At 41.8% G+C, this 26,485-nt stretch overlaps 1 protein-coding gene across 1 annotated transcript in view; it reads left to right on the top strand.

Annotated features, from left to right (window-relative positions):
* The window catches only part of LOC109871130 (caveolae-associated protein 2-like), a 36,092-nt gene extending 10,335 nt beyond the window's left edge, over window positions 1-25,757 (top strand). The window contains exon 2 of the mRNA XM_020461970.2: window positions 16,505-25,757. Coding sequence (XP_020317559.1) covers window positions 16,505-17,371 — 867 coding nt within the window. The 3' untranslated portion in view covers window positions 17,372-25,757. The remainder of the gene's footprint in view (window positions 1-16,504) is intronic.
* Window positions 25,758-26,485: the final 728 nt, after the last annotated feature.

Raw genomic sequence — 26,485 nt, 5'->3', positions numbered from 1 at the left:
AGGACTGAGAACGCCCCCATTCTCATCAATGGGGCTGCAGTGGATCAGGAATGAGAGCTTCAAGTTCCTTGGCGTGCACATCACCAACAAATTAACATGGTCCAAACACATCAATATAGTGGTGAAGAGGGCACGACAAAAACCTATTCCCCCTCAGGCGACTGAAAAGATTTGGAATGTGTCCTCAGATCTTCAAAAGGTTAGCTGCACCATCGAGAGCAGTGGTTGCATCACTGTCTGGTATGGCAACTACTCAGCCTCCGACCGCAGGGTAATACAGAGGGTAGTGCGCACGGCCCAGTACATCACTGGGGCCAAGCTTCCTGCCATCCTGGACCTCTATACCAGGCGGTGAGGGAGGAAGGCCCTTAAAATTGACAAAGACTCCAGCCACCCTAGTCATAGACTGTTCTCTCTACTACTGCACGGCTAGCGGTACCAGAGCACCAAGTCTAGGTCCAAGAGGTTTCTAAACAGCTTCCACCCCCAAGCCATACGATTCCTGAACATCTAATCAACTGGATACCCAGATTACTCTCTGTTATTATCTATGCATAGTCACTTTAATAAATCTACCTACATGTACATATTACCTCCATTACCTCAACTAACCGGTGCCCCCGCACATTGACTCTGTACCGGTACCCCCTGTATATAGCCTCACTATTGTAATTTTACTTCTGCTCTTTAATTGTTTGTTACTTTTATTCATTTTTATTTTGGGGGGGGGTATTTTTCTTAAAACTGCATTGTAGGTTAAGGGCTTGTAAGTAAGCATTTCAGTATACTGTGCGTGTTGTATTCGGCGCATGTGACAGATACAATTTGGTTTGATTTGATTTGGAAACACCTTCATCGGCATTCCAGCAGTGTATTTGATCTGCGCATGTGCTAGCACCAGCCAAGTGAGCCTCCCTCTTTTGCGCAAGTAAGTAGTTTTCACATACAAACTTGTATGTCCGAATTCCGAATCAAATTTGCTTCCCAAACAAATAACATGTTCGCTGAAGGAGAACAATAATTTTCTTTGATGATTTTCTGCATTTATCAGAGTGCCATCAGGTAGCCTGATTTCAGATGTGTCCATGTAAACAGGATCTGTCACAATTTCTGTGTTATTTGATTGTTGTTTCCTTAGGTTACCGCTGGTGGGAACCCTTGCCCTGTTTTCTAGTTTCCAGGTTACCCTGCTTATTACATATTGGATTCACCTTTGTTTAATGACCTTCTCTGTTCACCTGGTTGCCTTGTTATTTAGGTTCCTTAGTTGGCCTGGATCTTTGCTTAGGTCTTATTAGTGTGCTCTTGCCTTATTTCGTTCAGACTCTAAGTAAAAGTTCTGGATTTACCCTTACCTCTGCTTGCTGTGTTTCTCTGCGCCTGGGTTGGAGTTTGTACTAGCCTTATTGTTACAGGATTATTAGGGAAGTCGTTCATGTTACAATGAAACTATTATATTAATCTATCCACAATAATCACATTGTGTGTATGTAACAGTTTTCATTGTCTTACCTCAGTTAGCCACTAAATCCCTAGTTGGAAACCAACTTTTTTAAACTGTGGGCTTTTGCCTACTGAGGGAATCTCCAAATAATTTGGTGAAGTACTGCAAGATTGGTCCACAAGGTCCAGCCCCTTAACAATTAGAGTTTCAGCCAATGAGCTTCATCCCCTCGCCCTTTGATTGACAATATCAAGATGCACCTGAATCTTCATGGATGAGAGCCAGACCAGAACTAATGGAGTCAACGCATGGATTATGTAAACAATTGCCATTATTTTCAACATGTCAGCCGAAGAGGTAAGGTATACAGGCTATGTATAGTGTTTTTAAGAACACTGATTTACAAACTGATGTATTTTATAACATCACCTTTTGTTAGTCGAGCTAGCTAGTGTTGTGCTAGCTATGGCCAGAACCATGTATTTTAGAAACACGAAATCGTGAATAATGATGAGTGAGGCATAAATATCATAGCCCCGAAAAAAAATGCTAACATCCCTTGTTATTGTAATGGTGAGAGGATGATATGTGTGTCTAACTTTCTCACTCATAATTATTCCTGATTCATTCAGGATTATCCAGAATCATGGTAGCATCCACATGAATGTAGAAATGTTTTGAAACATTCTATTCTTATTTATAATTATTTGGTTTTCCAAGATGGCGTAGCAGCAAGATGTTTTTGCTTTTGTCCCGTTTTTGTCCTGTGGAAATATTCAGCTTTCATCTCTGTAGACATTTCAATCTCTTTTTCAATTTTTGAATGAAATATCTTCCTGAAATCCGCCTCACCCATGTTACGGATCTGCAACTTTAAAAGAGACACCAGCCGCTCTAGCCCGGATAATATCTGCCCGTCTACACAGCGTGATATCAGCCCTGAGCATATCGGACTGCTTTTTACCCCCCCTGCTACATCACCGGATTCCTGCCGCAAGCTATGGACCATTACACCGTATCATCACAGCTAGCTAGCTGCTACCGAGTGGCTATCGCCCTTGTCCAGAAGCAAGCACCAGTTAGCCTCTAGCTAGACCCATTGCCCCGGCTGGCAAACGAAGTACACCAACTACAATACCTCTCTTGCCAATTGGCCAGGACCCTTTGTCGACACGGAGCCCCTCCCATCCTTCACGACTGATCTGCTGACGTATTTCGGCCGATGTGCTCTCAACCGGCCTCTGCGTCGTTGATGACGGTGAGGACCCCCAGCTACTATCCCCGTCCCGCTAACTCTCTGAGCACCGTGTCTCCCGCTCGCCTAGTGGTTTCCCTGGTTTGGGAATGTTTTAATCATAGCAACGATTAAAACATTCCCAAACCAGAAACCGTGGATTGATGGCAGCATTCGCGTGAAACTGAAAGCGCGAACCACTGCTTTTAATCAGGGCAAGGTGACTGGAAACATGACCGAATACAAACAGTGTAACTATTCCCTCCGCAAGGCAATCAAACAAGCTAAGCGTCAGTATAGAGACAAAGTAGAATCTCAATTCAACGGCTCCGACAGAAGAGGTATGTGGCAGGGTCTACAGTCATTCACGGATTACAAAAAGAAAACCAGCACTGTCACGGACCAGGATGCCTTGCTCCCAGGCAGACTAAATAACTTTTTTGCCCGCTTTGAGGACAATACAGTGCCACTGACACGGCCCGCAACTAAAACATGCGGACTCTCCTTCACTGCAGCCGACGTGAGGAAAACATTTAAACGTGTCAACCCTCGCAAGGCTGCAGGCCCAGACGGCATCCCCAGCCGCGCCCTCAGAGCATGCGCAGACCAGCTGGCTGGTGTGTTTACGGACATATTCAATCAATCCCTATCTCAGTCTGTTGTTCCCACATGCTTCAAGAGGGCCACCATTGTTCCTGTTCCCAAGAAAGCTAAGGTAACTGAGCTAAACGACTACCGCCCTGTAGCACTCACTTCCGTCATCATGAAGTGCTTTGAGAGACTAGTCAAGGACCATATCACCTCCACCCTACCTGACACCCTAGACCCACTCCAATTTGCTTACCACCCAAATAGGTCCACAGACGATGCATTCTCAACCACACTGCACACTGCCCTAACCCATCTGGACAAGAGGAATACCTATGTGAGAATGCTGTTCATCGACTACAGCTCGGCATTTAACACCATAGTGCCCTCCAAGCTCGTCATCAAGCTCGAGACCCTGGGTCTCGACCCCGCCCTGTGCAACTGGGTACTGGACTTCCTGACGGGCCGCCCCCAGGTGGTGAGGGTAGGCAACAACATCTCCACCCCGCTGATCCTCAACACTGGGGCCCCACAAGGGTGCTTTCTGAGCCCTCTCCTGTACTCCCTGTTTACCCACGACTGCGTGGCCACGTACTCCTCCAACTCAATCATCAAGTTTGCGGACGACACAACAGTGGTAGGCTTGATTACCAACAACGACGAGACGGCCTACAGGGAGGAGGTGAGGGCCCTCGGAGTGTGGTGTCAGGAAAATAACCTCACACGCAACGTCAACAAAACTAAGGAGATGATTGTGGACTTCAGGAAACAGCAGAGGGAACACCCCCGTATCCACATCGATGGAACAGTAGTGGAGAGGGTAGCAAGTTTTAAGTTCCTCGGCGTACACATCACAGACAAACTGAATTGGTCCACCCACACAGACAGCATCATGAAGAAGGCGCAGCAGCGCCTCTTCAACCTCAGGAGGCTGAAGAAATTTGGCTTGTCACCAAAAGCACTCACAAATTTCTACAGATGCACAATCGAGAGCATCCTGTTGGGCTGTATCACCGCCTGGTACGGCAACTGCTCCGCCCACAACCGTAAGGCTCTCCAGAGAGTAGTGAGGTCTGCACAACGCATCACCGGGGGCAAACTACCTGCCCTCCAGGACACCTACACCACCCGATGTCACAGGAAGGCCATAAAGATCATCAAGGTCAGCAACCACCTGAGCCACTGCCTGTACACCCCACTATCATTCAGAAGGCGAGGTCAGTACAGGTGCATCAAAGCTGGGACCGAGAGACTGAAAAACAGCTTCTATCTCAAGGCCATCAGACTGTTAAACAGCCACCACTAACATTGAGTGGCTGCTGCCAACACACTGACTCAACTCCAGCCACTTTAATAATGGGAATTGATGTAAAATATATCACTAGCCACTTTAAACAATGCTACCTAATATAATGTTTACATACCCTACATTATTCATCTCATATGTATACGTATATACTGTACTCTATATCATCTACTGCATCCTTATGTAATACATGTATCACTAGCCACTTTAACTATGCCACTTTGTTTACATACTCTTCTCATATGTATATATAGCACTCAATACCATCTACTGTATCTTGCCTATGCCGCTCTGTACCATCACTCATTCATATATCTTTATGTACATATTCTTTATCCCCTTACACTTGTGTCTATAAGGTAGTAGTTTTGGAATTGTTAGATTGTTAGCTAGATTACTTGTTGGTTATTACTGCATTGTCGGAACTAGAAGCACAAGCATTTCGCTATACTCGCACTAACATCTGCTAACCATGTGTATGTGACAAATAACATTTGATTTGATTTGATTTGTAGTGATGGCTAACGAGTGGCTCCGTTTCGTCCATTGCTGCTTATTGGACCCTATGATCACTCGGCTACACAGCTGATGCCTACTGGACTGTTAATTAACATGATACTTCCTTTTTTTATCTGTCGGCCCCAGCCTCGAACTCAGGCCCTGTGTGTAGCTAACTGACCCTTTCTGCCCATTCATCGCCATTTACCCATTGTTGTCTTAGCTGTTTACCTGTTGTCTTAGCCCTCCCAATCAACACCTGTGATTGCTTTATGCCTCCCTCTAATGTCAATATGCCTTGTATACTGTTGTTTAAGATAGCTCTCACTGTTTTGCTCGCTCTACATGCCTCGGTTAGCTCCCTTGCCCCACCCCCCCACACATGTGGATACCGCACCTAGGTTAACTGGGGCTTCCAGAGATGCAGCCAATCTCATCGTCACTCAATGCCTAGGTTAACCTCCACTTTACTCACCCCCTACCATGCCCTTGTCTGTGCATTATGCCCTGACTCTATCCTACCACACCCAGAAGTCTGCTCAGAAGTCTGCTCCTTACTCTGTTCAAAATCATGACTAGCTTTTAAAAATGTGCATAAATCATTTTCATATGGTATTTACCATTCATATGGTATTTACTTACTGCAGCCGTAGCGTTATAGAAGTCTTGGTGTCTTCTGAACAAACCATGTTGACGTTTGTGCAAATGTATGTATTGTTCCAAAGTACACTTAAAAAAAAAAAACATTTTTATAAAGTTCCAAGAAAGCAACATTGTCTGTGAGAATATTATTTACAATTATAAAACATTTTACATAATGTTCTTCTTGCTCAATGATGGAACTCCTATACAGGCATCGCCAATGCCAGAGGAAAGTCATGATTGCTAATGTCCATCTACTTGGCATAAAGAGCATATACAACATTTCATTAGCATATAGAAAAGTGTTACATGTCAAACAAAAAAATGCAGAGCCTTCCAAAACACTATGAGATTACAAAGTGGGAATTTGCACACAGTGAGTCATGAATATAAAGCCGTGCACCGGATTTACCAACATGTAAATATGTAGAGGGGCTGGGCATCCTGAAGATGCACGTATAGATGCACAACACTACAATAATAAAATAAATCAAATCATGTAGATATTCTGGAATTATACTCTGATTCTGTTCTCATACCTAGTCCTTTGCTCATGTGAATCCTACAGTATATTTGGCTATGAGTGTGGGATTTGACATTAATGTGATGAATAACTTTACATTTTGTTTATTTTAACCCCTTTTTCAATTATGATCTTGTCTCATCGCAGCAACTCCCCAACAAGCTCGGAAGAGGCAAAGGTTGGGTCATGCATCCTCCGAAACATGCCCCGCCAAACCACGCGCCTTGACACCCGCACGCTTAATTCGGAGGCCAGCTGCACCAATGTGTTGGAGGAAACACCATTTTACTGATGACCGAAGTCAGTCGGCAGGCGCCAGGTGTGCCATGAGTTGTTGGAGCGTGATGAACCAAGTAAAGCAACCCTCCCCTAACCCGGACAACGCAGGGCCAATTGTGCACCACCCTATGGGACTCCCGTCTGTAGTGACGCCTCTAGCACTGCAATGCTTATACCACTGCACCACTCGGAAGGCCCTAAAGAGTTAGTTTCTATCCCACCCCGGCTTCCAGACAGATCACCACAACACTGTCAGTTCCTACTGCTTGTTCAAGGCATGCCCTTTGAGCATGAAGCACACATTTACAATGGCGTTTACCTACACATGAGCCTTTTATGTTATCAAACTGGTTCCTTGACATTTTTCAAACAAAGTTGACCTTTTCACAATAACCAATCCGATTTGTTTTGCACAGAACAATTTCGATAAGGTTAATGCTCCTGGAAAGTCTGAGAATCCTGTCAATGTTAATTGACCTAATCGATATTAAATACACATTAGTGGATGTGAGAAGCATTGCCTCAAAGCAGAGTCGTCTAACATCAACAATCACATGGTTTGCCATGTCAATGGAGGCTTTGATATCATGAGTCTATCCATATGACGTACAGATTAGGGAATCTGAGGAGCATTGCCTCAAACTGACTCCTCTAAATGAACAGTGCTGTTCTATTGTATACCGCGTGGATTGATTGACCATTTTTTAAACATACATAAGAGCGTTTCAGCCAAACAGGCCTCCACATACAATTTAAAATGTCATCAAGGATACCACAATAAAGCTTGAAAGCTTTGCTCGGGGCTGTGTAATCGACTGTGAATGGAGGCTTTGACAAGATTGGTCAATCCATAGGACGCACAAATGTGTGAAACTGTGAATCCGTGCAGCACTTCCTCTAAGCCGAGACCTTTAAATGAAAAGCTTTTTTAGTCTTGATGATGAACTCAAGAGAACAGAACACTGATGACAGATTTACCTCCACCGTCACTGGAAGCTGCATATGCTTGGCATCCGCCTGATTCCACCTGAGCTGTGAATCATGCAGTGCGTGGCTTAGATAAGGTCCTGGGTATCTGGTATCTGCAGGTTAATAAAACAATCAGGAGTATCTATGGTATTTCATTTGGCTTCTCAAGGTGGAGTAGAGTTTCAAATATTTTGTTAGGGCCGGTAATGTATGATTATTTGTTTATTGGTTTGCTTTGATTGATTGATTTGCTATAATTGATTATTGGTTGCTTTGTTATGAGATATGTCTGATATGAGGCACTGTTCAGGATCACATTGCAAATATGTGTTACATGATCATTTCATGTGTTATCTTATGAGCACTAGACCAACACCATTTGTACAATCTTTTCCACCACAAAAATAAAATCAAAAGAGTTGTTCACACACCTTAGTGAGGGAAAAAGGTATTTGATCCCCTGCTGATTTTGTACGTTTGCCCACTGACAAAGAAATGATCAGTCTATAATTTTAATGGTACGTTTATTTGAACAGTGAGAGACAGAATAACAACCAAAAAATCCAGAAAAACGCATGTCAAAAATTTTTGAAATGTATTTGCATTTTAATGAGGGAAATAAGTATTTGACCCCTCTGCAAAACATGACTTAGCACTTGTTGGCAATCACAGAGGTCAGACGTTTCTTGTAGTTGGCCACCAGGTTTGCACACATCTCAGGAGGGATTTTGTCCCACTTCTTTTTGCAGATCTTCTCCAAGTCATTAAGGTTTCGAGGCTGACGTTTGGCAACTCGAACCTTCAGCTTCCTCCACAGATTGTCTATGGGATTAAGGTCTGGTGACTGTCTAGGCCACTCCAGGACCTTAATGTGCTTCTTCATGAGCCACTCCTTTGTTGCCTTGGCCGTGTATTTTGGGTCATTGTCATGCTGGAATACCATACACGACCCATTTTCAATGCCCTGGCTGAGGGAAGGAGGTTCTCACCCAAGATTTGACGGTACATGGCCCTGTCCATCGTCCCTTTGATGCAGTGAAGTTGTCCTGTCCCCTTAGCAGAAAAACACCACCAAAGCATAATGTTTCCACCTCCATGTTTGATGGTGGGGATGGTGTTCTTGGGGCCATAGGCAGCATTCCTCTTCCTCCAAACATGGCCAGTTGAGTTGATGCCAAAGAGCTTCATTTTGGTCACATCTGACCACAAGACTTTCACCCAGTTCTCCTCTGAATCATTCAGATGTTCATTGGCAAACTTCAGACGGGCATGTATATATGCTTTCTTGAGCAGGGGGACCTTGCGGGCACTGCAGGATTTCAGTCCTTCACAGCGTAGTGTGTTATCCTATTTTAGTCTAACTGAATAGGGGCTTACTCTGGTGTGTGAAGGAGTGCTGTGTGTGGGAGTGCGGGTGGCGAGAAGCCCGTAAGAAAGGGTTTTAGTTTCTTCACAGTCAGTGGAGAGGCCCGCTCACGCACACACAGTTCTGTAGATTGTGAACTATAGGGTGTTGAGGCTGGTACCTGTAACTGGTACTGTTGAATAACTACTGCTCTGAAATTACAAACCACCTACTGTCATTTGGGGATTTATTAAACTCTTGAACCATGACATCCGTTTATGGCTGCCAAAGCATACAGCGGCAAATTATGTACTGTGAAGTTGATATTTATATTCCAGACTCTGACATTGCTCATTATGATATTTATTGATGTCTTTCTTTACATTTTTGGGGGATTCGTGTGTATTGTATAGTTTGGCTTTACTTCACTTTTTCACTCATAAGCATTTCGCTGAACCTGTGTACGCAACCAATAACATTTTATTTGATTGAATATTTGTGTGGATTATATTCGTGATTAGATTAAATGTCTTGAGTCAATAAGTATTCAACCCCTTTGTTATGGCAAGCCTAAATAAGTTAAGAAGTAAAAATGTGCACTCACTCTGTGTGCTAATAATAGTGTTTACCGTGATTTTGAATGACTACCTCATCTCTGTACCCCACACATACAATTATGTGTAAGGTCCCTCAGTCGAGCAGTGAATTTCAAACAGATTCAACCACAAAGACCAGGGAGGTTACCCAATGCATCGCAAAGAAGGGCACCTACTGGTAGATGGGTAAAAAAAAAGCAGACATTGAATATCCATTTGAGCATGGTAAAGTTATTAATTACACTTTGGATGGTGTATCAACACACCAGTCATTACAAAAATACAGGTGTCCTTCAAAACTCAGTTGCCAGAGAGGAAGGAAACTGCTCAGAGATTTCACCAGGCCAAAGGTGGCCTTAAAACTGTTTCCGAGTTGAATGGCTGTGATAGGAGAAAACTGACGATGGATCAACAACATTGTAGTTACTCCAATACTAACTAAATGACAGAGTGAAAAGAACTCCTGTACAAAATACAAATATTCCAAAACATGTATCCTGTTTGTAGTAAGGGACTAGAGTAAAACTGCAACAAAAGAAATGGCAAAGAATTTAACTTTATGTCCTGATTACAAAGTGTTATGTTTGGGGCGAATCCAGCACAACACATTACTGAGTACTGCTCTTCAAATTTTCAAGCATGGTGGTGTCTGCATCATGTTATGGGTATGCTTGTCTAAGGATAGTTTGGGGGGATAAAAGGGAACTAACAGAGCTAAGCATAATCCTAGAGGGAAACCTGTTTTATTCTGCTTTTCAACAGACACTGTGAGACAAATGCACCTTTCAGCAAGACACTAACCTAAAACACAAGGCCAAATATACACTGAAATTGATTGTTCCAGAGTGTCCTAGTTACAGTTTTGACTTAAATCTATGGCAAGACTTTAAAATGGCTGTCTAGCAATGATCAACAACCAACTTGAGAGCTTGAAGACGTTAAAGAATCATGTGCAAATATTGTACAATCCAGGTGTGAATATCTCTTAGAAACTTACCCAGAAAGAAACACAGATGTAATCACTGAAAAAGGTGATTTTTAACATGTATTGTGAACACTTACAGTACCAGTCAAAAGTTTGGACACACCTACTTATTCAAGTGTTTCTTTGTTTTTTTTAAACAATTTTCTACATTGTAGAATAATAGTAAAGACATCAAAACTATGAAATAACACGTATGGAAAATGAAGTAACCAAAAAGTGTTAAACAAATCAAAATACATTTTATATTTGAGATGCTTCAAAGTAGCCACCCTTTTCCTTGATGACAGCTTTGCACACTGTTGGCAGTTGCTCAACCAGCTTCACCTGGAATACTTTTCCAACAGTCATAAAGGAGTTCCCACATACACTGAGCACTTGTTGGATGCTTTCCTTCACTCCGCGGTCCAACTCATCCCAAACCATCTGATTGTGGAGGCAAGGTTATCTGATGCAGCACTCCATCACTCTCCTTCTTGGTCAAATAGCCCTTACACAGCCTGGAGGTGTGTTGGGTCATTGTCCTGTTGAAAAACAAATGATAGTCACACTAAGTGCAAACCAGATGGGATGGTGTATCGCTGCAGAATGCTGTGGTAGCCATGCTGGTAAAGTGTGCCTTGAATGCTAAATAAATCACCAAGTGTCACCAGCAAAGCAACCCCACACCATCACACCTCCCCACACCTCCTCCTCCATGATTCACGGTGGGAACTAGACATGCGGAGATCATCTGTTCAACTAGTCTGTGTCTCATTGGAACCAAAAATCTCAAATTTGGACATCAGACGAAAAGGACAGATTTTTACCGGTCTAATGTCCATTGCTCATGTTTCTTGGCCCAAAGTTCTTAATTTTCCACATTGACTGACCATGTCTTCAAGTAATGATGGACTGTCATTTCTCTTTGCTTTTTTGAGCTGTTCTTGCCATAATATGGACTTGTTCTTTTACCAAATAGGGTTATCTTCTGTTTGCCACCCTTACCTTGTCACCACACAACTGATTGAGAAGGAAGGAAGGAATTAGAAGGAAATAGGAAATAAATTCCACATATTAAACTTTTAACAAGGCACACCTGTTGAAAACCTCTACAGCATCGGTGGGTCCCCCGCGGGACAGTTGAGCTAACTTAAGCTAATGTGATTAGCATGAGGTTGTAAGTAAAAATAACATTTCCCAAGACATAGACATATCTGTTTTTGGCAGAAAGCTTCAATTCTTGTTAATCTAACTGCACTGTCCAATTTACAGTAGTATTACAGTGAAGGAATACCATGCTATTGTTTGATGAGAGTGCACAGTTATGATCTTGAAAATGAATTACTAAATCAATTAGGCACATTTAGGGGTGCCTTGATACAAGCATTTTTACATAAATGCAATGGTTCATTGTATCAGTCTAAAACTTTGCACATACACTGCTGCAATCTAGTGGCCAAAATCGAAATTATGCCTCGGCTAGAATAATACATTTATTTATTTTATTTCACCTTTATTTAACCAGGTAGGCAAGTTGAGAACAAGTTCTCATTTACAATTGCGACCTGGCCAAGATAAAGCAAAGCAGTTCGACAGATACAACGACACAGAGTTACACATGGAGTAAAACAAACATACAGTCAATAATACAGTATAAACAAGTCTATATACAATGTGAGCAAATGAGGTGAGAAGGGAGGTAAAGGCAAAAAAGGCCATGGTGGCAAAGTAAATACAATATAGCAAGTAAAACACTGGAATGGTAGTTTTGCAATGGAAGAATGTGCAAAGTAGAAATAAAAATAATGGGGTGCAAAGGAGCAAAATAAATTAAATACAGTTGGGAAAATGGTAGTTGTTTGGGCTAAATTATAGGTGGGCTATGTACAGGTGCAGTAATCTGTGAGCTGCTCTGACAGTTGGTGCTTAAAGCTAGTGAGGGAGATAAGTGTTTCCAGTTTCAGAGATTTTTGTAGTTCGTTCCAGTCATTGGCAGCAGAGAACTGGAAGGAGAGGCGGCCAAAGAAAAAATTGGTTTTGGGGGTGACTAGAAAGATATACTTGCTGGAGCGTGTGCTACAGGTGGGAGATGCTATGGTGACCAGCGAGCTGAGATAAGGGGGGACTTTACCTAGCAGGGTCTTGTAGATGACATGGAGCCAGTGGGTTTGGCGACGAGTATGAAGCGAGGGCCAGCCAACGAGAGCGTACAGGTCGCAATGGTGGGTAGTATATGGGGCTTTGGTGACAAAACGGATTGCACTGTGATAGACTGCATCCAATTTGTTGAGTAGGGTATTGGAGGCTATTTTGTAAATGACATCGCCAAAGTCGAGGATTGGTAGGATGGTTAGTTTTACAAAGGTATGTTTGGCAGCATGAGTGAAGGATGCTTTGTTGCGAAATAGGAAGCCAATTCTAGATTTAACTTTGGATTGGTGATGTTTGATATGGGTCTGGAAGGAGAGTTTACAGTCTAGCCAGACACCTAAGTATTTGTAGTTGTCCACGTATTCTAAGTCAGAGCCGTTAAAAGTAGTGATGTTGGACAGGCGGGTAGGTGCATGTAGCGATCGGTTGAAGAGCATGCATTTAGTTTTACTTGTATTTAAGAGCAATTGGAGGCCACGGAAGGAGAGTTGTATGGCATTGAAGCTTGCCTGGAGGGTTGTTAACACAGTGTCCAATTTGTGTGAGATTGAGGGCATCAAGTTTAGATTGTAGGATGGCTGGGGTGTTAAGCATGTTCCAGTTTAGGTCGCCTAGCAGCACGAGCTCTGAAGATAGATGGGGGGCAATCAGTTCACATATGGTGTCCAGAGCACAGCTGGGGGCAGAGGCGACGGTGAGAGACTTGTTTTTAGAGAGGTGGATTTTTAAAAGTAGAAGTTCAAATTGTTTGGGTACAGACCTGGATAGTAGGACAGAACTCTGCAGGCTATCTTTGCAGTAGATTTCAACACCGCCCCCTTTGGCAGTTCTATCTTGTCTGAAAATGTTGCAGTTTGGAATTAAAATGTCTGAATTTTTGATGGTCTTCCTAAGCCAGGATTCAGACACAGCTAGAACATCCGGGTTGGCAGAGTGTGCTAAAGCAGTGAATAGAACAAACTTAGGGAGGAGGCTTCTAATGTTAACATGCATGAAACCAAGGCTATTACGGTTACAGAAGTCGTCAAAAGAGAGCGCCTGGGGAATAGGAGTGGAGCTAGGCACTGCAGGGCCTGGATACACCTCTACATCGCCAGAGGAACATAGGAGGAGTAGAATAAGGGTGCGGCTAAAAGCAATAAGAATTGGTCGTCTAGAACGTCTGGAACAGAGAGTAAAAGGAGGTTTCTGGGGGCGATAAAATAGCATCAAGGTATAATGTACAGACAAAAGTATGGTAGGATGTGAATACAGTGGAGGTAAACCTAGGTATTGAGTGATGAAGAGAGAGATATTGTCTCTAGAAACATCATTGAAACCAGGAGATGTCGTTGCATGTGTGGGTGGTGGAACTAATAGGTTGGATAAGGTATAGTGAGCAGGACTAGAGGCTCTACAGTGAAATAAGCCAATAAACACTAACCAGAACAGCAATGGACAAGGCATATTGACATTAAGGAGAGGCATGCTTAGTCGAGTGATCAAAAGGGTCCGATGAGTGGAGAGGTTGGTTGGGGGTCACGGCGATTTAGACAGCTAGCCAGGCCATCGGTAGCAAGCTAGCATAGGATGGAGGTCTGTTATTAGCCACCTCTTGCGTTCCGTCAGTAGATTAGTGGGGTTCCGTGTGGTAGAGGGGATTAGTCCAACTCACACAACAACAACAAAAATAAAAACAATAGATATAGTTATAGAGGCCCAAGAAGAAAGCATATTAATAATAAAAATAAATAAATAAATTGTCCGATTGTCTATTCAGATAGCAGCCGATAAGACAGCTAACGGTTAGTAGGCCGCAGATGGGCGTTCAGGTAACGTCGCGACGGAGGAGCCAGCTGGATAACTCCTTTGGGTAGATAACGTTGGCAGTCCAGTTGTGAAGGCCCGGTGGGGCTCCGCGTAGGCAGTAAAACGGGTCCGGATAGGTGACTGCAGCCCAGGAGTGATTGATGGAACTCAGGAGTGATTGACGGAGCTGGCTAGCTCCGGAATAATTGATGTTTGCTCCGGAATCGACGAAAGCCGATAGTCACACGGATAGCAGCTAGCTAGCTGTGAGATCCAGGTATGAATGTCCAGAGAGCGGTTGAAATCCAGGGACATGGAGAGAAAAATTGGTCCGATATGTTCCGTTCCGAGCCGCGCTGCGCCGTACAAAACTGGCGATAGATTTTCGAGCTAAAGGATAGCTGATGACCACAAACCGTGGTTAGCTGAATACTAACGATTTGCCTGTAAAGAAGCTAACTAGCTTCTGATTAGCATCTGGATTAGCTTCTGGGCTAGCTTCTGGCTAGCTCCTGGCTAGCTTCTGGCTAGTTTCTGGCTAGCTTCTTGGAGTTTCTGGCTAGCTTCTTGGAGGATTACAGATTTTATAAATATAAATTGGTGAGGCGGGTTGCAGGAGAGTGTTTTGAAGATGAGTTGATGGAAAATTTAAATTAAAAAAATGTATGTGAAAAAAGTTGTAAATATATATATATACGGGACACGACAAGACGAGGACAAAAAATGTCTGAACTGCTATGCCATCTTGGAATCCCATTACATTATGGCCTTTCTCTTGCATTTCAAAGACGGAACAAAAAATACAAAATAAATTGCATGTTATTTTCTTTGCATTATCTTTCAGATCTAATGTGTTATACTTTCCTACATTAATTTAACATTTCCAAATTTTAAAAAAATGGGCAGACTACCTCATGAAGCTGGTTGAGAGAATGCCAAGAGTGTTCAAAGCTGTCATCAAGGCAAAGGGTGGCTACTTTGAAGAATCTGAAATATAAAATATATTTTGATTTTAACACTTTTTTGGTTACTACATGATTCCATATGTGTTATTTGGATGTCTTCACTATTGTTCCACAATGTAGAAATGTCCAAATAAAGAAAAACCCTTTTTGACTGCTACTTTATGTAGATAAGATATTTCTGAAATTCATCTGCAATAACTTTGCAAAGAGTTCTAAAACATATTTTCACTTTTTCATTATGGGGTATTGTGTGTAGACAGGGACAAATATATTTTGAATTCAGGCTGTATCATCAAAATACAGAATAAGTCGAGGTGTATGAATAGTTTCTGAAGGCACAGTCCTGTAGCAGTGCACATGCAGGGTTTGATTTAATTTAAGATCCAACTAGACTAAGTTGCATCTGCTTTTGATATACAGTATCTATGTACAGGTAACTGCCAAAAATAAAGAAAAAGCCTTGAGTAAATGAGGGATACAAAGTATATGGAAAGCAGTTGCTTCCACACAGGTGTGGTCCCTGAGTTAATTAAGCAATTATCATGCTTAGGGTCATACATATACAGTACACACACACATATATATATATATATATATATATATATATATATATATATATATATATATATATATATATATATATATATATATATATATAAAATGCCCAGTTTTACCCATTATTTTGGCTACCATGGTTAGAAGAGAAGATATCTCAGTGACTTTGAAAGAGGGGTCTCAAAGGAGCATAAGGGGTTTAATGTGTTTGAGTTTGAGTGTGTATATTTCTCAGTCACAAGATCTCAACGCAATGAATACGTATGAGAGATTCAAGAGTGACGTCTGAGTGTGTTTTCCACCACCATCAACAAAACACCAAATGATGGAATTTCTCGTGGAAGACGGGTGTCGCATAACTCCAATAGATTTCCAGATACTTGCAGAATCTATGCCAAGGCACATTGAAGCTGTTCCGGTGGCTCGTGGTGGCCCAATGTCCTATTAAGACACAATGATCGGTTTCCTTTATTTAGGCAGTTATCGGTATGTTTAATGCTGATGCTTATATCTGATATAGAATTATAGTGTGCATGGCTTTGTGTTCATCCGCTTGATTAATAAATTAATGACCTGAGGCTTGTTTCAAGTGATCATCCCATAACTTCACATGAACACCTTCCTAATCCAAACACCGTCCTCCCCTCTGTTCTCCAGGAAGACAACGAGATCCCCTCCAGCATGTTCATCAAGGACTCCCCCAAGACCCGCCAGGCCAGCCAGCTTGAGGACGACGCCCCTGCGGCACCTGCCCTGTCTGTTACCGGCATAGATGCCAACCGCTCTCAGGAGGAGGGTCTCCATAACATCAGCCTGTACTCCTCCGACAATGACACCGGGGGTCTCCACGAGGACGACGAAGCCCTGGAGGGAGAGGCAGAGCTGGGCCTAGAAGCAGCCCTGCCCTCCTTCGAGAGATCCAGAGCCGACCGGCTGAAGCGCTCCAGCCTGAAGAAGGTGGACAGCCTGAAGAAGGCCTTCTCGCGCCAAAGCATCGAGAAGAAGATGACCAGGATCAGCACAAAGATCGTGCCACCCGCGAGCCGTGAGAAGATCAAGAAAAGCTTTACACCAAACCACCCTAAGAGTCCCGCCGCCAAGAGCTCTTCTTTCAAGGTGTCGCCCATGACGTTCAATGTGAAGAAGTTGCGAGGTGAAGGGGAGGCCTCGACACAGCCCGGAGGCTCGCCTAGCGGGCAAGCCCACGTGGAGATCCCTCCCTTGGGTAGCATGGATGGGGATCTGCCCCTGGTCGAGGTGTACTCGCAGGAAGGGCTGGGTGTGGAGGGGGGAGAGGAGCTAGCTAGTCCTTCTACCCCTGGGAGCGTGCAGGCCAATTTGACCATCAATGGAGAAGCGGGGAGCCTTGAGTGTGATCTGACCATCGATCGTCAACCGGGGCTTGCTCTCCCGGAGCATGATGACGATATGGGGGAGGAGGAAGAGGTTTATGATGAGGTAGAGGAGCAGGAAAGCCTGGTGGAGGTAAAGGACCCCATACCTGCTGTAGAGCAAGCTTCATAATCTCATCCCTCTCATCTTTTGCTCCTGCACATTCCCTGGGTATTTTATGTTAACATGCCAAAACTGTAGTCATCCCTCCATCTTTCCAGCCTACCAATTTCTAAAAAATCTCAAGCCCCAGTGCTAACGATATGGAGCCCCTAAGCATTCCTGGCCCTCCAATGCCTCCAGCCCTGCATGTACGATTGATCCAGGAGATCCATGGACATGTCCCAGATCACCAAGCTTCCATTTCAGAGATCCTGATTTATCAAGAGTGATCAAGATATCCTGAATCAGTTGCTCCTGCCTGGTCTGTATAGCTACCTACCCTTCTTTGGGGCTACCTTAGGAAAAGAACCAGCAAGCCAAGGGACTATAACTCACCTTCCCAAATGGAACCTAGGCTTCTGAACAGCACATCTCCAGGATGCTGAGCCAATTCACTCTCTCTGTTTATCTGTCTTTGCATGGGCCTCTCAGTCTGACGGATAGTCTCTTTGTTCTCCTGCCTCGCTTGAATGCCGGTAAATCCTTGGCAAAGAGGGTAAAGCCCACAGCTTGGGAAGGGTAGCCCATTGCCAGGTTGTCTGGGCATTGGTATGGGGCGGGGCGGTAGCTATGTTTCTAAAGCAAGGTCGGTGTAAGGCTGAGGTTTGTGACATATGCATTTGACCTAGATCTGGATGTAACCATATAACCCGAGTGCAGGGTAAAAATGGAGCCATAGCATTAAGGCAATTTCATGCCATCCCTACTTTAGTTCATTTATTTGCCATAATATATATACTCATCAGACCTCTCATGACAAAAACAGCTTGAAAAACACAGCTTGAACGTGGTAAGTGGTTAAGGGAGGGTAAGTTGATATTTCTGTATTAGGGTAAGGTCTACTGGGAGCACTATTGAGACAGAGGATGACTCGGGACCTTAAGGCTCTACAAACTGGGACTTTCCTAAACACCCTATATCAGGGCAATCATAATCTTACGTTTATGTATATATTTGATTATAGGGAGTTAAATATCAGTAGGCATAACGACTTATATAAAATCATATTTGAGTACTGTCACCTGACTTTCATAAATATACTGTAAAAATTGTAATGTTGGAGTTGATTACGTGTGCATTCGGTGCACCTAAAGTTAGCATAGCACTCACATAAACAATGTTGACACATTCCTATATGGTTGAAACACACATGCACACAAACACTAGATTAACTAGCACACATTTACAGAGGCACCCACAAAGACAATTACACGCACACTCATACACGCACGGAATTCTTCAAACTTACACAGGCTGTTGTGGGTAATTGCCATGCTGGAGTGAGGAATTCCTGTTTTGGAAGCCCTGTTGAAAAAAACAGCATAGACCAGCATAGGCTGGTGACCAGCCTTCATTGTTTGGACACTGGTCACCAGCATTCCAGCATATGGTGGCCACCCGCAAAACCCGCATCAAGTTACGTTATGCTGGCTTTGCAAAGTGATGTCTAATTCCTAATGGAATCCAGCCTGAACGGGGATATCCAACAATTTGAATGAACAAATAAAAAATGATAATATAGGTGAAATATTTACTACACAACAAACATAAGATAAAAAACTAAAGAATGGCACAAAATAAACCAATGGCTGTGCTGTGTAGGCAGTTCAGGAGGAGAGTCAAAGGCTTTTTCTAAAAATGATTTTTGATTAGGCCTAATCCAAAAATGCACTCCTGCGTGTGGACTATCCTAAAGCTTTTGTTCTGTTCAGTTCAGTTTGAGAAGGAGAGCTCAAAGATGACGAGGACCAGAGGTCAACTTTGATTGCTTGCTACTACTATAATTTATTTTATTAAAAACAATGTTACTTTTCCATTCTGAAAGCGTATTGAGATATTGGCCTCACAATCAGCCAGATTCGATTGTGGTGACAACTTGAAACAGCAGCCGTGGCACAATCAATTGGAAATTGACAGCTAATGGTGCTGAAAGTAGGCAAATTTGAGTAGGCATAATTAATTTGACTTTACTAACAACAAGAGGGCTTTGTGTTGGAGCCTATTTATTCTGTTCATTTATACCTGTTTGGCAGATTAAATTAGGCAATAGGCTGCTATATGGATATATTGAGGGTATGCCATAGCCCTACTTTTTATGAAAGAAAATGGCAAAAAGCACAAGCTTACCTCTTGTTAGTTTAATATTTTAAAACTGATCCGATTATTATAACATGATATATTAGAGCGCTTTGGTCCTTGATGCTTTACAATATGCATTGTTTCGTGTCTTTGACATTCAGAGGCTGAGACACAACCTTCTATAGCCAAGGACCCAAAAAATATACTTTGCTTGGGAAGTAATTCTAATTCTCTCTATCAATTGATTAGGCGATTCACTTTCTGTACAATAAATGTTTAAACCCAGACAACTTTTAGGGAAACCGTTGTGACCATCTCTCGTTGGGTTAAGCCACAGAAAAGGGCTATTTTTTTCTCAGACCTGCAAATACGATGATAGATTCATGCAATGCTTTTACTATAAAGGAGATCTTTCCCCCCCTACTCTCTTCCACGGTGGTCTATGAACCCACAACCTTCTGGCCAGCAGCCCTGTGGGCTATCAAAATTCCTGCATTGCCATGTAATGCTTTTTCTAGAAGGCTCTGCCATGTAAACTGTTTCTAGAAGGCTCTGGTCTGTCCAAGATGTGAGGATAAATGGTATAGACATGTTCTCCGCTATCCGCTTTGTTTAAATTATTATTATTATTTGGGGTATAAGGGAGATTCACTTTTTTTTCAAGCATTCAGGGAGGGTTTAATTGAAATGTAACTGATGAACTGTCCATATTCATTTCAGAAAGATCCCATTTTCTCAATGTAACCCTTACTACAAAATAATGTTCACCACCTAAACTGGAACAGTTTCAGTAACGGGTGAAATAAGTTCAACTAAGATATTGGGTTAGTATGTATGTTATGTATCTTTGTGTAGCATAAGATAAATTAATTGATTAATTAAAACAATCAATGTACATGCAAAAACACAGATATTGAAACAATCTATTCTAGAAAATCAAACTGCAATATAGCATGCTGGGAAATATGATAATGATGACCGTAGTTTAGCAGACCAGCTTGTCCAGCTAGACCATGCTGGACCAGCATACACTCCCAAGAAGAAGAAAAAGGTTATTTACCAGGGCTTAGGGTAATTTTATTTTTCATATTAAGAATTCCCACTCCACAGTGTTTTCCTTCTATGCCATGAAATGCTACACTGTTGCAAAGTTATTTTAATTGCATGGTACATTATAGGCTACTGATGGCAGTGAAAGGAAGGTAAACAACAAGTTACTGAATTTCTACAGCTGAATGAAGGTGTTAATGCTGTAAAAGGACAGTATGCTGCTGAATGCTGGCTACCTAAGACTATACCTCACTTGGGATTTGAACTCAAACTCTTTGTTGCTAATGACCTGAACTTCCTGCCACACCACCAGCTCTATGTGCATGACAGAGCTTGGCCACAGATTTAAATGGCAAGAACACAGTTCTGTACACTGCTAGAAGCTGCCCAGAATCAAGTCAATAATTTCATAATTATCTGACAACACCAATGTGAAAATGTCAGTACTCAGGGACACTTGATGTAATGTGTCCATAAATGCTTTGGGGATTTGAGTGTGCCACCAGGTACATCTTTGGTACCAAGAACATGTACATTCAGAAAGTATTCACACCCCTTGACCTTTTCTCCATTTTGTACAGCCTGAATTTTAAATGGATTACATTGTGATTTCTTTTGTGACTGGCCTAACACAATGCACCATAATGTCAAAGTGGAATTATGTTTTTAAGTTTTTTTACAAATTCATTACAAATTAAAAGCTGAAATGTTTTAAGTCAATAAGTAAATCAACCCCTTTGTTATGGCAAGCCAAAATAAGTTTGGGAGTAAAGATTTGCTTAACAAGTCACATAATAAGATCCATGGACTCACTCTGTGTGCATTGTGTTTAACGTGATTTTTAACGTGATCTCTGAAACATACCAGTGATCTGGGGTGGCAGGTAGCCTAGTGGTTAGAGCATTGGATTCGTAACAGAAAGGTTGCCAGATCAAATCCCCAAGCTGACAAGGTAAAAATCTGTCGTTCTTCTCCTGAGCAAGGCAGAAGGCCGTCATTGAAAATTAGAATTTGTTCTTAACTGACTTGCCAAGTAAAATATATTTGGGGGCATGGTCTAATATGTGTTTTTGTGCCAACCATCAGTGGAAGTGTTTTACCAGTTTAAGTGGTTGATGGTTTTAACACTGTCACACCTAGGGCTGTTATGATGACCATATTACCGCCACACTGTCACTCAGTCATGACCGGATTAAAACTCCATGTCACCGAGTCACGGTAATCTCTTATGGTAGAACCCAACTTGCTAATGACCATCAGGTCACTAATGGCCTGTTACTATTGTCCCGCTAACCACTCTGACATCAATTCAAATCCAATCGAAAATCACATCAAACACTGATCATCAAAACATTATCATGCATTTAGAACTCACCTCACTGTGATTAATCAGTCTGAAGAAAGAAGTTCAACAGGTTTAAACCTAATGGAAAACATGGTCATTGTGGATGTTGTTTCAAAGCCTAAAAACGAAATGGACAGCACTTTCTAAGGTGATGATTAATTCAAAACATCCATATGCATATTAGAGTTTATGCAAAGGCTTGGCCTAAATATGAGCTCAAGCCCGAAAAAAAACCCTGAGTTAAAATAATGATTGTGCCATTATAGAATACATAGCCTACCGAAAATTAAGCATGGCAGAAATACATAAATATGTACATAATTGGTCTAGCCGATACCCCAAAATTAAACATATTCTAGTAATTGCTTTTGGAGTGTGGACTGTATTAATATGCATACTGGATGAACTTGTTATCTCATGCTACGCTCCAAACTTTCTATACATGAGTTGGGGAGAGAACACTGATACTGTTGGTTCATTGATAGTGCAGGGTGGCTTACAGAGTTACAGTGTCTCCAAAAAATATTCACACCCCTTGATTTTTTCCCCCAATTTTTTTTTGTCTGAATTTAAAATAGAGTCAAATGAGATTTGTTTTGGTACTGGCCTACAGACAATACTCCATACTGTCAAGGTGGAATTATGTTTCGACATTTTTACAAATTAATAAAAAATGTAAAGCTGAAATGTCTTGAGTCAATAAGCATTCAACCCCTTTGTTATGGCAATCCTAAATACGTTCAGGAGTAAAAATTTGCTTCAGTAACATAAGTTTCATGGACTGACTCTGTGTGCAATACTAGTGTTTAAGATGGTTTTTGAATTACTACCTCATCTCTATACCCCACACATACAGATAATTGTAAGGTCCCTCAGTCCAGCAGTGAATTTCAAACAGATTCAGCCACAAAGACCAAGGTTTTCCTTACCAGGAAGACAGTGAATATTTTGAGTGGCCGAGTTAGTTTTGACTTAAATCTGCTTGAAAATATATGGGAAGACCGGAAAATGGTTGCCTAGCAATGATCAACAACCAATTTGAAAATAATAATTGGCCAAATGTTGCACATGAGACATACCCAGAAAGACTCACAACTGTAATCGCTGATTCTAACATGCATTGCCTCAGGGTTGAAGACTTGTTTAATCGAGATACTGTATATATATATATATATATATATATATATATATATATATATATATAAATGTTTATATAAAAAATGTTTTTTTATATTTCTAATGTTGACATTAGAGTATTTTGTGAAGATCGTTGGCAATTTTTTTTTACAATTAAGTCCTTCTGAATCCCACTTTGTAACTAAATGTGGAGAAAGTCAAGGGGTGTGAATACTTTCTGCAGGCACAATAGCCAATAATTTGGGACATTTTGAAACAAATTTTCTTCATGTCATAATGTTTCTTCAGAGCTGTCTAAAATACAATAGATTTATTGTGATGGTGCATATTAAAATAATTTATTAGACTTTAAATGTAGATGTTCCAAAGGCGAGCATCAGCAACTTGTATGAGTGGAGGCCTGGAGATGCTAAACATGTTTGTTACTTAACCGTCAATTACTGTCAGACTGGCAGTCTTTCGCATGACAATAACCGGCTGACAAAATTTCATGACCACTACAACCATAGTCACATGAACAGATCCAGTATTTTAGCAGGAAATTCAGGTTGCTGGCAACTGAGAGGTTGTGAGTTCAAATCCCAAGTGAGGTTGACACCAAAGTAATCATAATTTTTTTACTGGTTGGCAAAACCACGCCCATCAGTATCATATTTCCCAGCATTGCAGTTAGGTTTGAAGAATAGTTGTTTTCAATATCTGTGATGCATGTACATTGATTGGTTAAGGAATTTATGATTTAATTTTTTTGCTTTTTAATGTTTTGCTACACAAAGATAAATAACTAAATTAATCCAATCTTTTAGTTGGACTTATTGCACCCGTGACTGAAATGGTTGTTCGAGTTTAGTCTAATTTTGTTTATCTTTCTGACACTGGCAGTCATTCTGAATCCACTCTGGATGGATTCCAATAGGAATTAAACATCACTTTGCAAGCCAGCATAATGTAACTTCTTGCTGGTCACCAGAGCCTGCAGGTAGGGAGGGGAAGTTCCTCATTGTTCAGTAGATGAGCACCATGGTTTTGTAGTGGATGTGAGCTTCAACTGGAAGCTAGTGGAGTGTGCGGAGGAGCGGGTGACATGAGGGAACTTGGGAATGTTTAAAACCATGCGGGCTGCAGCAATTCTGAATAAGTTGATAGCACAAGTGGGGAGCCCAGCAAACAGCGAGTTGCAGCAGTCCAGACGGGAAAGGACAAGAGCCTGGATTAGGACCTGCACTGCTTCCTGTGTGAGGTATGAATGTTGTAGAGCATGAACCTGCAGGAGCGGGTCACTGCTTTGATGTTTGCAGAGAACAACAGGGTTATGCCAAGGTTCTTTGCACTCTGAGAGGGTTACACTGTGGCGTTGTCAACCGTGATGGAGAGGTCTTTAAGCAGGCAGGCCTTTTCTGGGAGGAAGAGCAGTTCTGTCTTGACGAGTTAGAGCTTGAGGTGGTGGGCCGACATCGAAGTTGAGATGTTTGGTTATGGATTTAACAATGGTGGAAACTCCCTCCAGCTAATGCCAACACCAATTTAATTATTCGAAATCTATGCCTGGGAGATTGGAAAGGCACACTTCTGGAGAAAGGGGGAGAATCGGAACAAATAAGGGATGATTTTTGAGGGGAGGCATAAGCTGAACAGAGAAGTGTGTCCACCTCTTTGCGAACATGCATGGCCTATAATTTTTTTACCACAAGCTATACTTAAAGTGTAAAATATCATGGCATTGCAACCAGGGCCACCATTTGTCACATTTTCATGACAGAAATATGTCCCGGATTCACATCCCAGGTAAACACATGAAATACCACTTTTGATCTTGAAGTTGAACCCTACATTGCCCCAGTATATCTCCAACCTATTTGTTGTCATGTAAAAACTATGCAAGGGAAGTGCTGTTGGTCATTACGGAGGTCTGGTAAACAAAGAAAAAATCCAATGCCTGTAACGGAAATTCAAATTTTCTCAACAACGCTTTAACGGGAAAGCGCAGCAAGAAGGCCTTCCTATAAATATTCCATGGTGTTTCATTGTCTGATGAAAAGTGTTTGAACTGAACTTTGAACAATGGAACCTATGGAGGAGGAAGAAGGCATATGTCTTAGATGATGACATATAGAAGTAAGAAATATTTACACATCATATAATGAAATGATAAGCCTTCTATCTGTAATACAGTATCTATGGTATGTGCTCGTCCACATATCACAGTACTGAAAAAAGTGCCAAACTTTACATTTATGTGTACAATATGTAGAGATTACAATTAAAATGTGACTGATTTTGAGGTTTTTCTTGTTTGAAAAAAAAATTACAGACACAATTTTAAAAAATGTCAGCGCTTTTCAATAAGCTTCATAGTGCTTTACATTGCATGGGAGTAACGCACCCCACCTGCTACCATTGTGTACAGTAGCACACCAACCTGGGTGATGCACAGCATCCATTTTATGCCAGAAAAGCTCACCACACATTGGCTCTCACAGTGAAAGAGGTGAATGTCACAGGTATCAAGTTCCCATACATGGAGTACTGGTATTGTTACTGTAACATTTTGGTTTTAGATGATACTTTATTTAGTCACATAATTTCAACCAGTTGTCGTCCCTCAAGCCAAATAACTTCTTTCTCCATGGCAGAAAACTCTTAGCAACATTTACTGTAACGTATTTTCTTCCTATAGACACTACTTGTAATTGATTTGCTCGAGTTCAGCATCACAATACGTAAATAAAGATTTGTAACAACTGCTGGAGTCTACCTGTGTTTCTTCAATTGCCACACCAAGTCATGTATTACTGACAGTGGAAGCTCCTCCGAGGAGGAAGGGGAGGAACATCCTCCTCAGTAAAATTTCATAAAAATGTAAATAGTGAAACATTAAAAAAGTCTTTAGATAATGGATTTTAAATACACTGTTTTGCAATGGTCTACAGTAACTTCAAAAGTACTTTCTGGGGTAGCACCGTGGTGTAGTCGGAGGACAGCTAGTCCTCCTCTGACTACATTGACTTCAATACAAAATATTGGAGGCTTGTCACCCCCTTCCATAGACATACATGGTAATTATGACCACTTCCGGAGGACGTACTCCAACCAATCAAAGCTTTTTCAGTATGAACTGACATGTTGTCCATCCAATCATAGCATGAGGATCAGAGAATGAACCTAGTGTGTTGTATTGAGATTGTGCCACAGAGCATTATGGAGGTTATATTTGTTGAGAAGCTTAGTGACGTTGTTGGATAGAGATTAAGAGTGATAGTTAATTATTCCATTCAAATTACAGGAGACGGAGAAGGTATCAAATAAATTGTTTTCTTGATTTTAGAACTAGATTTTTGGGTCCAGTTAGTGCAATTTATAAATGTGCCTTGCTAACTTCAGTAGCTAGCTAGCTACCAGCGTGAGTGTGCAGTGTTGTGGACTTTTTGTTGAAGAATCCCTTTCATTCTCTGGGGTACATGGAAAAGGTGTAT

This window comes from Oncorhynchus kisutch, linkage group LG26, assembly GCF_002021735.2.
Source record: "Oncorhynchus kisutch isolate 150728-3 linkage group LG26, Okis_V2, whole genome shotgun sequence".
Lineage (NCBI taxonomy): Eukaryota > Metazoa > Chordata > Actinopteri > Salmoniformes > Salmonidae > Oncorhynchus > Oncorhynchus kisutch.
The sequence above is the reverse complement of the archived record's forward strand: the minus strand, read 5'-3'. Positions and strand labels throughout refer to the sequence as shown.